Source organism: Schistocerca piceifrons, chromosome 4 (genome assembly GCF_021461385.2).
Source record: "Schistocerca piceifrons isolate TAMUIC-IGC-003096 chromosome 4, iqSchPice1.1, whole genome shotgun sequence".
In the NCBI taxonomy this organism is placed as follows: Eukaryota; Metazoa; Arthropoda; class Insecta; order Orthoptera; family Acrididae; genus Schistocerca; species Schistocerca piceifrons.
The window spans coordinates 584,585,041-584,601,354 of record NC_060141.1 but is presented as its reverse complement, the minus strand read 5'-3'; the positions used below and the strand labels follow the sequence as shown (position 1 = coordinate 584,601,354).

General features: G+C 39.6%; 1 protein-coding gene across 1 annotated transcript in view; it reads left to right on the top strand.

Annotated features, from left to right (window-relative positions):
- LOC124794795 (zinc transporter 5-like) overlaps positions 1–16,314 on the top strand; it is a 265,913-nt gene that overhangs the window by 228,127 nt on the left and 21,472 nt on the right. The window contains exon 10 of the mRNA XM_047258449.1: positions 3,001–3,183. Within this exon, the coding sequence (XP_047114405.1) occupies positions 3,001–3,183 (183 nt within the window). The remainder of the gene's footprint in view (positions 1–3,000; positions 3,184–16,314) is intronic.

Sequence of the window (16,314 nt, the reverse complement as noted above, 5' to 3'; positions counted from 1 at the left end):
ATGAGCAGGTTCACAGACTCTGTTAAAAACAGAAACAAATGTCTCCAACTACCCCAGATGACACTGCCCGTATTTTGTCAAAATATTTTATTGTAATTTTTGTTATTATCAACTATGATTTGACATTTTAATTCATTATTCAGTAATAAAGAATGGTGCTGTTTATATCATTTCTACCTGCAAATATAGCCTCACCTGCCTTGTTTTCATTAGGGGAGGGCTCTACATTGTCTGTGTTATGTAAACAGTGCAGGACATAATAATATTTTATATTTTTGCTACTAAGGACGAGTCCTTCAGCCTTGTATAAACCTGCGGATGTTGCCATAGCCTTATAGAACCTCAGAATTGCTTTCTTCCATACTTTTGTTTCTCAGCATTGAGCTTACAATGCCACATGATCTGAAAAATTTTTCAGTTTTCTTTCCATTATCAAATTCTTCAAAAGGTGAGTCTGTGCAGTGAAGGAAAGTAAATTGGCTGACCTGTTTAATGGATTTGTTGTTAATAAGCAACTTGCATTAGACTTGAAATGGACCACAAAATGTCATGGAATTTCTTTTTTTAAACATTGTAGCATATCTTCAGAATGTGAAACTTGAATATGGAAGGCACAACAATTCCTTCTACTTGTTTAAAATAGCTTCTTAAATTGAAGAGTAATAGATGATTGCAAAATTTATTGAATGGTTTCCATTCAGTGTAACGTGCTGAATTTAATCAGTCAAATATTATTTGCGCCAGTTATATATTTCTAAACATATGGTGATTTCTTGCTAACTGTCAGTTACATATCACAGAAGGATCTAGGAGTTTATGGCTACATCTCTGGTTTTATATTTTTTACTAATGAATATATGTGTGTCCTTTCTCATTGACTAAATTCAGTTTTCAGTTAATACAGTTTTGGAACAAGTTACAGAAAATCTAAATTTTATAGACATGTGAATCTCCCATTTCATGATAAGCATGGTTTTTTTTCCACATTGTATGAACCTGAAATAGTATTATTCCTTACAAAAATAGCTGCAGCTTGCAGTGAGTAAATGGGACTGGTCACAGGATCACATTTGACAGCCCTATTTTCGGCTCCATCTCTAATAACCTTGATGCTGATGGAATGTTGGAATATGCATTGCTTCCGTTTTCATATTTCTAGTTGCCTCTGCAATGGTATTGTTGGTATGCAACTAATACCAACTCCTGCGTGCCAGGAATATTATATTGTGGTGGTTCATCAACATTACTCAGAAGAGATGTTACCTTCTGGTATTTGTGCAGAGAGTTTTCATTATTCAAGGAGTTGCAGTAAACAGTCATGCCATACCAAGATTGAAACAAATCACCACTGTGACCTTTCAGGAGACATAGGATTCTTGTTAACTTCAATTGATTTAAATAAAGCAGTGAACTGCAAAGCATGCTTTACATCTTTGGTTTATAATCTTTTAGAGAAGACAATCTTTTACTTAATTATATGCTGATATGTTAAATAAGAGCATACCACGGCTGTTCTACAGCATGTTCAGAAAGTGAATGACAGTTTGGTACCAGAAGTGACTACGAGGTTCAGAGTCTCTCTCTCTCTTTTCCTTCGTTCCTTCCTTCCTTCCTTCCTTCCTCCCTCCTTTGTGCTCTTTGGAGATGTAACTGTTCATTTTGGAAAACTTTTCAGTTCCGTCATGGAGCTTCATTCATCATTTGTGATTTCACCTACAAAGAGAGTGATTGCAAGTCATGCCTGAAAGCTCCTACGAGTTAACTGTAACATTACATTATAGCACCAAGCCCCTCATTTTTCAGCTATTTCTATGCTTAGATTACAGATAACATACAAGTGTCCTGATACAATTAAAAATGTTTTCTGGTGTGTAGTTAGTAATGGCTTGTGGAACAAAAATCCAAATATAGAGATGTGAAATATGGTAATCACAGCCATGTACTGACAGGTATCTCTTGAATATCTCGTGAATAACACAACAGAGTCCTTGTGCTTAGCAGTGCAAATCAATAAACGCATCAGTCAAAATTTTCATTCATAACTTTTCCAAAATGTATACCATCTGTTGATTTATAGAGCAATAAATTGATTACACAAGTTTCATTAGCCATTGTAACAGTCATGTGTATTTCATCATTACAGTCTTGTTGTTTGTTACATTATTTATACATATAAAGTTATTAGGAGACATACATGAGATATCTAAGAATATGAATTAAAAGGATGTATTACACAAACCGGGTAATGACTGTAATTACAAAAAACTGATGATGGAATGGAAGCTATGAAGTGTTAGTGTGATTGAGTAAAAAGGGAAAAGGAACTAACTGGGAGGATGACAGGTATTACAGTCATGTACAGGTTTGAAAGATTCCAGAAACCTGCATGTGATATAAAAGTATAGCACAAAATTTTGTAGGAAAATTCTTGTAGAATGTAAATACTTTAGGATTGAAGGAGGTCATTCACAAGAAAGCAGAAGCAATGAGTTGCTGATAGGCCCACACTAAAGAAAGAGAACATACTAGCTTTTGGAGTTATCCTTTGACAAACTAGAGTAGAAAACACACACTCACTCTCCCTCTCTCTCTCTCTCTTACAAGGTAGGCATAGAGAGAGAGAGAGAGAGAGAGAGAGAGAGAGAGAGAGAGAGAGAGATTGTGTGTGTTTTGGTTTTTTCTACTCTAGCTCATCAACAGGTAAATCTGAAAACCAGCAAGTAGTCTTCCTTTTGTGTATGGCTATCGACAACTCAATGCTTCTGATTTTTGATGAGTGGTCTCCTTTAATCTTAAAGTGTATACCACAAAAGGAATACTTAAATAATATTTTTAATGGACACATAAGAGAAGAGTACTGAAGGGAGTGTGATTAACAAATGAAAAATCGGATGTTTGGTATGCTGTGTATGAGGCTTTTGCTTATTAATGTCTTATATATGTGATAAAGAAACAATGTGAAATGAGTATATGTGACTGTGATGAATTTTCTATTTTCAGCTACAGTCGTGTGGAGGACCTGTCAGGTTTCGTAAATGGGCTGTTCTTGTTGGTAATTTCAGTTCTTGTATTTTCTAAAGGTGTGAGTAGACTTGTGGATCCTCCAGCTATTAACACACAACGATTGCTTGCTGTGTCAGTAGCTGGACTTATTGTCAACCTTGTTGGAATTTTAGTGTTCAGGTTAGTAAAAATTTGTAACTTAATTGAAAACTTTTTATTCTACAGATTATCAGTTCATATTCAAATTGCAGTTCATTCATTCAGTCACTCAGTTACTCAGCTTACCATTATCCACAGACCATATTTTGTAAATCCCATTTTGATGGAGGCTCTTACAGGGATGTGGAACAAGCCAAGTTAAACATTAATAGTCAGAAACAACCACTGCTTGCTACTTCTGTAAAATGTTATAACAACAAATTATGACTAGCTCTAATCTACCTAAACTGATAATTATTGGAATTACTTTCAGACTACTTTATAGGTATATGTTGAAAAACAATTACCTTGGAAAACAGAATTACTCTTCTTACTCTTCTCAGCTTCTGAGTTTATATAATACTTTAAATAAAGGATTTATGCAACTTTACACATACCGTGGTTTATACACTGATCAGCCAGAACATTATGATCACTGACCTATCAATATAAACCTGTCCAGGCAATAGCAGCATCACCTAGCAAGGAATAACTGGTAGTCAGACACACGCCTGGTGCATCTAGTATCAGTGAGTGTGCTGTGTGAGTGTGCTGTCCGTGTGTACAATGGAGAAGACGTGCAATCTGTCTGAGTTTGATCGAGGGCAGATTGTAATGACCCAGAGGCTTAGCACCAGCATTTCAGAAACTACACGACTTGTCGGGTGTTTGTGGAGTGCTGTGATGGATGTCTTCAACACGTGGCAAAACCGAGGTGAAACCACGTCCAGATGTCGTGGGGTTGCATGGTCACCCCTCATTACAGATGCCGTAGGCTGGGCAGACTGGTAAAACAGGCCAGGTGGCAAACTGTTTCAGAACTAACAACAGACTTTAATGCTGGGCAGAGTACAAGTGTGTCTGAACACACAGTGCAGTGAATACCCATAATGATTGGCCTCCGCAGCCAACGACTCATACATGAGCCAATGTTTCATCAAAAACTATGACTGAAATGGGCACATGACTATCTGAACTTAATGTTGGCACAGTGGCAGACCATTGCACGTTCTGATGAATACTGATACCTTTTTCATTGTGACAATGGGAGGGCGTGAATCCATTCTCGTCCAGGGGAACAGCACCTTGACATCTGTACTGTGGGATGGTGACAAGCTGGTGGCAACTACATTATGCTCTGTGGTACTTTCACATGGGCATCCATGGGTCCAGTGGAGCTCATGCAAGGCACCATGATTGCCAAGGAGTATCATACACTGGTTGCAGACCACATATACCCCTTCATGGAAATTGTTTCCTGGCAGCAGCATATTTTTCTGCAAAATAATGAGCCACGTCACAAGGACAGGAGTGTGATGTAGTGGTTCGAGGAACACAGAGGCAAGTTTCCATTGATGTGCTGGCCCCCATCTCATCAAATCTGAACTCGATTGAACACATCTGGGATGTGATTGAACTTGGTGCCAGAGCTCATCGCCTCCATTCCCAGTGTTTATGGGAATTAGATGATGTTGTGGACTGGCAAGACAGCCAATCCACAGTGACGGGTAACCGAATGGCACGCGCTTAAACTCACGCAGGCTGGCGTGAGGTCTGAAACAGGATACGTAATGAATGCTATAAAGAAAAGTACGTAGCTTCTGGAATACTTAACTTTAATCCACAATTGGTGACATTGGTCTTGTTACTGTACATGCTTCATTAGATACATAGCAAAGGATAATTGGTGCCTTGCTAGGTCGTAGCAATTGACTTAGCTGAAGGCTATGCTAACTATCGTCTCGGCAAATGAGAGCGTAACTCTCAGTGAACCTTTCCTAGCAAAGTCGGCTGTACAACTGGGGCGAGTGCTAGTAAGTCTCTCTAGACCTGCTGTGTGGCGGCGCTCGGTCTGCAATCACTGATAGTGGCGACACACGGGTCCGACGTATACTAATGGACCGCAGCCGATTTAAAGGCTACCACCTAGCAAGTGTGGTGTCTGGCGGTGACACCACAGATGACGTGTGTACGGATGTGGTGCCCACTCCTTCCATCGACCTGCCGAAGTCTCAATGCTTCTATACCCCTGTTATCCATGCCCATAGGTGGACATACCAGCTATTAGGTAGGTGATCATAGTGTTCTGACTGATCAATGTATTCTGGAAAATTACGATTTATCTAATACAAATACTGGCATTAGGCAGGATGTGCATTTTTAAATCAAAGTATGCTGCTAAATTGTAGAATGGTGGCTGAGGAGGTATTCTTTTACTTTGTCTTTAAATATTTGGAGATTTCTGACTTTTTGCCTGGTGTTCATTGGCAAGCTGGCACCAGAATATAAAACTCATTCTGAACCCTAGGAAGATATGCATAATCTATACGGAAACTATTTCTGCTTGTAGTAATGAAAAGTAGCTTTTGTTAGTTGTTTCCCATAGCTTTGATGAATCAAAGAAATGACATATTGATTAGTAATCAAAATGTCCTCAGTCCTGGATTCAAAATCTGCCATCACTTAAATTTTGATTAGTAATGAGCATTGGCGGCCGAAGACTTCTGGCATAAGAAGTCACCCTCATTCTGCCAACACACTTGTCAAAGAGGGCAGAGGAGCAGACAGAGGTTCAGTGCACTCTCTTGTTGTTGGGGTGGGAAACTGTCCCTAAAGGTGGAAAAATCAGCAATGATCAATGGCATGAGGATGCAGAAAGCAATGGATACCACTGCATTAAAGACACATAATGTTTATCCACAGGACATGTGGCCTGTAATTGAAAAGGGTCATGATGATCTCTCCATTGGCAAAACATTCTGGAATAGTCCTCCATTCAGATCTCTGGGAAGGGACTGTCAAGGGGGAGGTGACCATGAGAAAAAGACTGTGTGGTTGGGAAGCTGGAGAATCTGAAAAGTGAAATGCAAAGACTCAATCTAAATATAGTAGGGGTCAGTGAAGTGAAATGGAAAGAAGACAAAGATTTCTGGTCAGATGTGTATAAGGTTATATCAACAGCAGCAGAAAGTGGTATAATGGGAGTAGGACTCATTATGAATTGGATTGTAATGGAGAGAGTGTGTTACTGTGAACAGTACAGTGATAGTATTGTTCTTTTCAGAATCATCAGCAAACCAACACTGACAAAAATAGTTCAGGCATACATGGTGATATCACAAGTTGAATATGAAGAGGTAGAGAAAGTATATGAGGATATTGATAGGATAATACAATAGGTAAAGGGAGATGAAAATCTAATAGTGATGGGGACTGGAATGCAGTTGTAGGGGAAGGAGTAGAAGGAAAGATTACAGGAGAATATCAGCTTGGGACAAGAAATGAGAGAGGAGAAAGTCTAATTGAGTTCTTTAATAAATTTCAGGTAGCAATAGCTGATTCAAGAATCACAAGTGGAGGGGGTATACTTGGAAAAGGCCAGGTGATACAGGAAGAATTCAGTTAGATTATATGATGGTCAGACAGAGATTTCAAAATCAGGTGTACCCAGGAGCATATATAGATTCAGATCACAATGTAATAGTGACGAAGAGTAGGCTGAAGTTTAAAAGATTAGTGAGGAAGAACCAATACACAAAGAGGTGGGTTACAGAAATAGTAAGGAATGATAAGATACACTTGAAGTTTTCTAAGGCTATAGATACAGCAATAAGGAATAGCTCAGTGTACAATACAGTTGAAGAGGAATGGACATTTCTAAAAAGGCCAATCACAGAAGTTGGAAAGAAAAACATAGGTACAAAGACGGCAACTGTGAAGAAACCACGGGCAACAGAAGAAATACTTCAGCTGATTCATGAAAGAAGGTTCAGGAATACAGAAATACAAAGTCGCTGAGGCATGAAGTAAATATGAAGTGCGCTGGCCAGTGTGGCCAAGCGGTTCTAGGTGCTTCAGTCTGGAACCGCATGACCGCTATGGTCGCAGGTTCGAATCGTGCCTCGGGCATGGATGTGTGTATTGTCCTTAGGTTAGTTAGGTTTAAGTAGTTCTAAGTTGTAGGGGACTGATGACCTCAGATGTTAAGTCCCATAGTGCTCAGAGCCATTTGAACCAAATATGAAGTGCAGGGAAGCTAAGATGAAATGGTTGCATGAAAAATGTGAAGAAATCAAAAACGAAATGATTGTCAGAAGGACTGACTCAGTATATAGGAAAGTTGGAACAACATTCGGTGAAATTAAAAGCAGGGGTGGTGACATTAAGAGAGCAATGGGAATTTCACTGTTAAATGCAGAGGAGAGAGCAGACAGGTAGAAAGAGTACACTGAAGGTCTCTATGAGGGGCAAGATTTGTCTGATGTGATAGAAGAAGAAACAGGAATCATTTTAGAAGAGGTAAGGGATCAAATGTTAGAATCAGAATTTAAGAGAGCTTTGGAGGACCTGAGATCAAATAAGGCAGAAGGGGTAGACAACATTACATCAGAATTTCAACAGTTATTGGGGGAAGGGGCAACAAAACAAATATTCAAGCTGGTGTGCTGAATGTATGAGTCTGGCAACATACCATCTGACTTTCAGAAAAATATCATCCACACAGTTTGGAAGACTGCAAGAGCTGACAGATGTGAGAATTATTCCACAATCAGCTTAACAGATCATGCATCCAAGTTGCTGACAAGACTAATCTACAGAAGAATGGAAAAGAAAATTGAGGATGTGTTATATGACAATCAGTTTAGCATTAGAAAAGGTAAAGGCACTAGAGAGGCAATTCTGAGTCTCCGGTTGATTATGGAAGCAAGACAAAAGAAAAATAAAGATACATTCATAGGATTTGTTGACTGGAAAAAGCATTTGACAATGTAAAATGGTGCAAAGTGCTCAAAGTTCTGAGAAAAATAGAGGTAAGCTACAGGGAGAGACAGGTAACATACAATATGTACAAGAGCGAAGAGGGAATAATAAGAGTGGACAATCAAGAACAAAGTCCTCAGATTAAAAACGGTGTAAAACAGGGATGTAGTCTTTCATCCCACTGTTCAATCTGTGCACTGAAGAGGCAATGACAGAATTAAAAGAAAGGTTCAGAAGTGGAACTGAAATGTAAGGTGAAAGGATATTGATGATACGATTTGCTGATGACATTGCTATCCTGAGTGACAGTGAAGAAGAATTACATTGAAAGGAATGAACAGTCAAATGAGTGCACTGAGAGTAAATCAAAGAAAGGCTAAAGTGATAAGAAATTGCAGAAATGAGAGCAGCGAGAAACTTAACAGCAGGTTTGATAGTCACGAAGTAGATGAAGTTAAGAATTATACTATCTAGGCAGCAAATAACCAATGATGTACACAGCAAGGATGACATCAAAAGCAGACTAGCACTGGAAAAAAGGGCATTTCTGGCCAAGATAAAATCTACTTGTATCTAACATAGGCCCTAATATGAGGAAGAAATTTCTAAGAATGTACGTTTGGAGCACAGCATTGTATGGTAGTGAAACAGGGACTGTGGAAAGACTGTAACAGAAGAGAATTGAAGCATTTGAGATGTGGTGTTATAGATTAATATTGAAAATTGGGTGGACTCATACAGTAAGGAATGAGGAGATTCTTGGCATAATTGGAGAGCAAAGGAATATGTGGAAATACTGACAAGGAGAAGGGATCGGATGATAGGACATCTGGTTAAGACATGAGGGAATGACTTCCATGGTACTAGAGGAAGCTGTAGAGGGCTAAAATTCCAGAGGAAGACAGAGATTGGAATACATCCCAGCAAATAATTGAGGATGTAGGTTGCAAGTGCTACTCTGAGATGAAGAGGTTGGTGCAGAAGAGGAAGTTGAGGCGAGCCGCATCAAGCCAGTCAGGAGGCTGATGACTCAAAAAACACCAAGTGAAGCCATTGTACATTTTATTTCTGAGTGTATGACTGCTTTGCATAACAAAATATTATATACAGCTGTTCTATTTTGACATTTGTTTTATGATATATGTGACACCAGCAATTAACAAAAATTTGTACTGGGAAATGGTCTCCAACTGAAACCATCCATACAATTAAAAATAAATTATGTGGCAGCTTCACATGTTTCAATATGTCATTTCCACATTGTAGTATTGTGAATTGCTGAGTAAAGTTATGATGACAATACTTGTTATTGACCACAGATACATTAAGGGAGCATATGTATTGACATGTAAATGTAAGAATCACTAGGTTTCTGCTATATGTTTGTTTAGCAACTTTCTATATATATATATATATATATATATATATATATATATATATATATATATATAGAGAGAGAGAGAGAGAGAGAGAGAGGGGGGGGGGGGGGGGGGGGGGAAACATTCCATGTAGGAAAAATATATCTAAAAACAAAGATGATGTGACTTACCAAATAAAAGTGCTGGCAGGTCGACAGACACACAAACAAACACAAACATACACACAAAATTCAAGCTTTCGCAACAAACTGTTGCCTCATCAGGAAAGAGGGAAGGAGAGGGAAAGACGAAAGGATGTGGGTTTTAAGGGAGAGGGTAAGGAGTCATTCCAATCCCGAGAGCGGAAAGACTTACCTTGGGGGAAAAAAGGACAGGTATACACTCGCACACACACACATATCCATCCACACATATACAGAGACAAGCAGACATATTTAAAGACAAAGAGTCTTTGCTCATGGTGTCTCATCCAGTGTATGCCTATTAATCTGTAATTCTGGTATCTGTAAGTCACTTTTATTTGTTTGGAATTGTGTAATATGAGATTTTGTAAGATTAAGGGTGAAACCATTGTGAGCCTATTCCATTATTCTTTTGCCTGTGTATGGTATGGATGTGTTTGTGTCTTTTATCAGTATAATTGTGACATCAGCAAACATAGCAAATTTTGAAAAGTCCTATAGCCCAGCAAATTTTTTTTCTTTCTTTTGCTGATGCTCTGCTGGTATTTCTGCAGTTTGCTACAGTTTTCTCATGTTGCAACTTCCATACATACAATAGTATAATTTACAAACAGTCACACACATCATACATACAGTGTGGGGCAAGTAAAAGGGGCCCGGGCAAGTGGACATGACTGGACACAAGTGTATGCATATAACCACATCTCGTGATGCGCACACCACATGTACGCCCGACACATGATCCACACCAGTTCAGAGCGTAGTGTGGGCTGTGTCAGTGTGAGTAGTGGAGCAGTGCAAAGGAGATGATGGTAATCACAGTGGAGCAGCAGGTGTTCACTGTGGAAAGTTATGTGACAGCAAAGAGTACCATACAACACTTCATCCAAAAATGGCATCATACAGAATCTGTTTTGAACAAGTCAAAAACATTCTGAAATGTGTCCACATACCAGAAAATGTGGCTGCATTTCACCAGAAAATTCTTCAGAGTCCTGCCAAATTAACTCATTGCCTGTCACAAGAGAGTGGCATATCACGTCAATCATGTGGACGAATACTCCACCTGCACATGCATTCCTACTGAGTCTCTGTCGTTCATGCATTAAAACCAGCAGATGCTCCACAGTGCTTCCAGTTTTTTGAGTGGCTGTTCATTGAGATAACAATGAATGGCTTGGACATGGATCTGTTCTTTGTGTTTGATGAAGTCTGGTTTCACCTGAGTGGTTATATTAATCCACATAATTTCCACAAAACTCCACTGCATGATCAGAAAGCTGGGGTTTGGTGTGCAGTGTGTGCAACCACATTATTGGTCCCATCTTCTTTCACCAGACACTGACTTCAGTGTGTAACAATGCCAGCATTTTGAAAACATTTGTGGCAGCATTAACAGAGGATGACAAGACCTACAGTTATTTCCAACAGGATGGAAAAACTGCCCATACAGCCAGCCAAACCTTGGAGCACATTTATACAATCTTCACATCTGACAGAGTTGTTAGCAGAGGTCAGTGTGGGCGTGACAGTTGGTGGCCACCAGGTCACCTGATCTGTCAGTGTGTGATTATTTGTGTGGCAAGCCCTCAAGTCTAAGGTATATTGCAACAACCCTCACAGTCCTCAAGAACAGCAACAGAACATTTCAGATGAGATTGCAGCAATTTCAGTAGCCCAGCTTTGATCTGCCTTCTACAGCTTGCTGACCAGAGCCCAAAAGTTCCAAGAGATGAATGATGGTCACTTTTAATATCTGTATTTCCTATCCGTTGCTGTGTTTTATTGTACCCTGGAATTCTGTTCTCTGGGCCGCTTTTATTTACCCCACCCCATACATAAAGGGTGTTTCAAATGTCTAGGGGTGATAGTTCATGTCATGGGGAACAATTTTTGTTAGAGACAAAATGTTCACTGGTGCTTCCTGGTGGCATTACATGTCCTGTAACATTGACCATCCCTGGGAGATGAGATTTCATCAAACTAGCTGGGTCTACTAATCAGGTGTACTGCTTACTACCTATCCCAGTAAATTTATAGAGTGATTTTCAACAAGAAAACCTTAAGAGTGAGAGCCTGTAAATGAAGAGAGATATTTTGGAAGTGAAGCAGGAACTTTAATTTTGTTCGATGTACCCCCTTTCACACGGAACAGATTACTGGATTATAAGTAATAAACATGGCTTATGCACACCACAGAGTGTCTACATCCTACCACCTCTCAGATGCATAAACAATACAAAAGAAGGCCTAGCATCACTGACAACTGTCAGTGAAGATCTTGTCTCCAAGGAAAGTTTTTCTCCGTCACATCATCTATGATCCCCAGATGTTTGATGCAAACACTTTGACACACTTTGTATATAGTGAATAGTAAATAGCATACAACACTTCCTTGAGGTATTCCTAACTTTACCTTTACACTTAATAACTTCACCCAGTTGAGAACCACATACATTGTTCTATCTCCTAGGAAGTTGTCAATCCAATCACAGAGCTGGTCCAATATTTCATAAGCCTATTTCTTTCCCCCCCCCCCCCCCCCCCCACAGAGTAACTGTGTTCAGTAATACCGTGGTACTGAACGCCTCCCAGAACTCAAGGAATAAGTTTTCAATCTCAGCACTATTACTGTGCAAGGTGGCACAATTATTAATCACACTAGGGAGGTTGTCAGTTCAAATCCCCATCCAAATTCCTGGAAATGGCTTAAGGCAAATGCACTGTCTCTCATGACATCATCATCAATGGGATGTGAAAACCTAACCTTTCTTCCTTCCCTCCCTCCCCCCACTGCCCACTTAAAAAAAAGGACATTTTCATTATTATGAACAGCACTGTGACCACATTATTGTAGCCAAGATATATGAAACAATTTACACACACTAAAGCAGTACAATGTTATATGCGTAGTGGCTCTGCAAATAATGACAAAATTGAAAGAATGTATGAAGAGTCAAATGAAATTATTCAGTTTATTAAGTGAGACAAAAATTTGATTGTAATGTGAAACTGGAATTTGGTACTAGAGAAAAAGGAAGAAAAGCAAAATTTTATCATTGGTAACACTTGGCACACACATCATGAAAGAAGGTTGTATGTGTGACATAGACCAGGTGACAGTGGAAGCTTTCAGACAGGTTCCATAATGGGGTAAAATAGAGATTTTGAAAACAGACTCTAAACCCCAAAACATTACCAGAGGCATATGTGTACTCTGAGCATACATTATGGGATATGAACTTCAGTTAAAACTGAAGAAAAGTATAGAATTAAGGAGATGGGATGTGGAGAAATTGAAATAATCAAATGTGCTGAGAGTTTCAAACAGAACATGAGGCAGCAGTTGACTGAAGTAGGGGAAGAGAATATGGTACAAGATGAATGGGTAGCCTCGAGAGGTGAAATAGTAAAGGCAGCAGAGGATTAAATAAGGAAAAAGTCCAAGCCCAGTATAATCCTTGGATAACACAAGAGTTATTGATTCTAGAGAAGGAAAGTTGCTACTCACCATATAGTGGAGATGCTGAGTCGCGATAGGCACAACAAAAAGATTCACACAATTATAGCTGTCGACCATTAAGGCCTTTGTCAGCAGTAGGCACACATACACACACACACACACTCTCACAAACGCAACTTGCACACACGTCTGCAGTCTCAGGGAACTGAAACCACAATGAGATTGCAGATGTGTGTGCAAGTTGTGTTTGTATGAGTGTGTGTGTTCGTGTGTGTATATGTGTGTCTACTGCTGACAAAGGCCTTAATGGCTGAAAGCTATAATTGTGTGAATCTTTTTGTTGTGCCTATCACGACTCAGCATCTCCGCTATATGATGAATAGCAACTTTCCTTCTCTAGTATTGTTATATTCCATCCTGGATTTTCCATTGTTTGAGATATTGATTCTAATAGATGAAAGGCGAAAATATAAAAATGTCACAAATGAAACAAACCAAAGAAAATAGACATCTAAAAATTGATATTGACTGGAAGTGCAGAACTTAAAAAACTGGAATGGCTGGAGGAGAAATACAAAACTGTAGAAATATAGATCACTGTGGGAAAGATGGGTGCCGCCTATAGGAAAATTAAAGAAAACCTCTGGAGAAAAGAGAAGCACCTGTATTAATATTAAGAATACAGACACGAAGTCAGTATTGAGCAAAGAAGTGGAGGTTGAAAAGTGGAAGTATATGGAAAGGCTATACAGGCAAAATGTACACAATACTACAGAAAGGAAAGAGGAAGTAGATGAAAATTAGATGGGAAAGATGATGCTGTGAGAGGAGTACAAGGAATTTGACAGTTCACTGAAAGATCAATCAAAACAAGGCCCCTGGAGTAGACAACATTGCTTCAGACTTATTGAGATGCTTAGGAGAGCAGATCATGATGAGACTAGTCCACCTGGTGCGCAAGATAAACGATACAGGCAAAATATCCCCACACCAAGAAGAATGTAATAATTCCAATTCAAAAGAGGTCAGGTATTATTGAACCATCATTTAATAAATCATGCCTGTAAAATACTGACATGAATCATATGCAGAAGAATAGGAAAATTGGTAGAAGCATCCCCCCTTTTGGAAGATCAGTTTGGGTTCCAGAAAGGCAGAATTGAACCTTCCTTTGCTACCTCCTGTGTTTTTTCTCAAGAGGCTCCATCATCTGCCTAATGTCAGAGTCTTCAGTGGCGTCAGCAGCTTGTAGCTGTTCATGGATAGTGGCCAGTTTCCCTCATGTCCACATATAACAAGCAAAGTCTGTATCCATTTCTTGTTATGCATATCTATTTAATATTATGAATGAATGTACTAACCCAGGGAGTCAGACACTAAGTGAAAAGCTGTGACCAAACTGTAGCAACAATAGATTGCACTATGTGATTGTTGCACTGCAGACAATACAAAGCTACAGTTCTAAAATTATGGCCAGCAAAGAGTGGAGATAAATAAATAATAAAAAAGTGATGTTGCTGATGATAGTAACACTAAATATTTTCGCAAAAATAAGAGCACAAGCCACTATATGAGTATCGACACTGAGCACAATCATGCTGCACACAAGTAGACAATCTAAAATGAACCAGTCCTCAATCTTAAAGACAAATGCTTTCAAGAGATCATAGTTCATTTCCTTCGCCAACCTTTCACTTCATATTAACTTTCTTATAAGTGCATTAAAAAACTTACCTCGTGTTCCATCATGGTCAGTATCTGGTTCGAGTAATACGTGAAACAAAAAATTTTATGGCTAGCCTGTTATTGATCTGAACAGTCAATAACTTTCATGTTTGTCACAAAATTTGTCTTGTTGGGTTCTTACCCCCTCTCCATACAAGTACCTCATGTATGAACATTGGTATATGATAGTGCAACTTTTCCTTCCCTGCACAATACCTATTCTTAATATTTATGCTAATGAAAAGTTCTTGGTGGAATATACTTAATGGAAAAAGTAAGTGTAACCAACATACCACATAGTTGAGGTATTGATTGGGCAATAGACACATCTCTCTCTCTCTCTCTCTCTCTCTCTCTCTCTCTCGATCTCAAATCAAACAAACACACACACACACACCTGCGTGCCTGCTGACTACATCATCCTGCTGACCTCATTGCACTACTTTTAGAGTGAGGACGTTTGTATCAGGAGAAGTGGTCTATGGGAGAAAGGAGACACAAAGTGGGAAAGGGGTTAGAGGGGAAAGGTGACTGATGGCTGAAAGGTAGATGCATCAAGTGAAGAGAATAGGAATGCAGTTTTTGTGAACTTGCTCTGCTGTTGGCAGGGGAGGTTACATGTGGCACACAATGACGGGGGGGGGGGGGGGGGGGGACAGAACAGAGGAGGGGGAACCTGTAGAGAGAGCAACATAACTCAGAGAAGCTGGTATTGTGAGAGTGGGATCCAGATGGAATAGCTCATGCAGTAGCCATTGAAATTGAGCATGTTGAGCTCAGCAACATATTCTGTTACTTGGTAGCCAGCTCTGCTCCTGCCACAGGTTGTCATTGGCTTTTCATTTGGGTCGACAGCAAGGTCAGATTCTATGGAAGAGACTTTTCAATGTGGAAGGGGTGTCAGTAATCACAATAGATGTATTGTTGATTGTTAGTGGGCTTGATATAGACAGAGATTTGCTAGAACCATTAGAGAGATGGAGGTCACTATCTAGGAAGGCAGCAGCTTGGGCTGATGAGAACTAGGAGATTTACATATAAGAGACAGTGTTGAAGCTGTGGAGAAATGAAGGTAGAGTCCCTATGCCCTGGATCCAGATTGTAAAGATGTCATCCACAAACCTGAACCAAGCAAGGGGGTTTGATATGGCTTCTGTTCTTTCCTCTAAATGACTGTGTTGGTGTAGGAGGGTGCCGTGTGGACACTCATGGTCATGCCATGGATTTGTTTTTAAATCCTCCCCTCAGAGAAGACCTAGTTATCTGTAAGGTTGTGGTTTACCACGTGTGTAAGGTGTGATGTTGTGGGTTTGGAGTCAGTAGAACATTGAGAGAGGTAGTGTTTGACTGTAACAAGGCTAGAGACATTGGGATGTTGATTTATAGAGACATAGTGTCAACATTGACAAGTAGTGATCCAGGTGGTAATGGTGTTGACATGGTTGAGAGACAGTGAAGGAAGTGAGTTGTGTCTTTGATAGGGGCTCCTAGGTTGTGGCTAATGGTTTGGAAGTGATCATCAACCTGAGTCGAGGTCCTTTCTATTGGAGCACATGAAGCAGCTACAATGGGACTTCAAGGATGGTGAGGTTTGTGGCTGGAA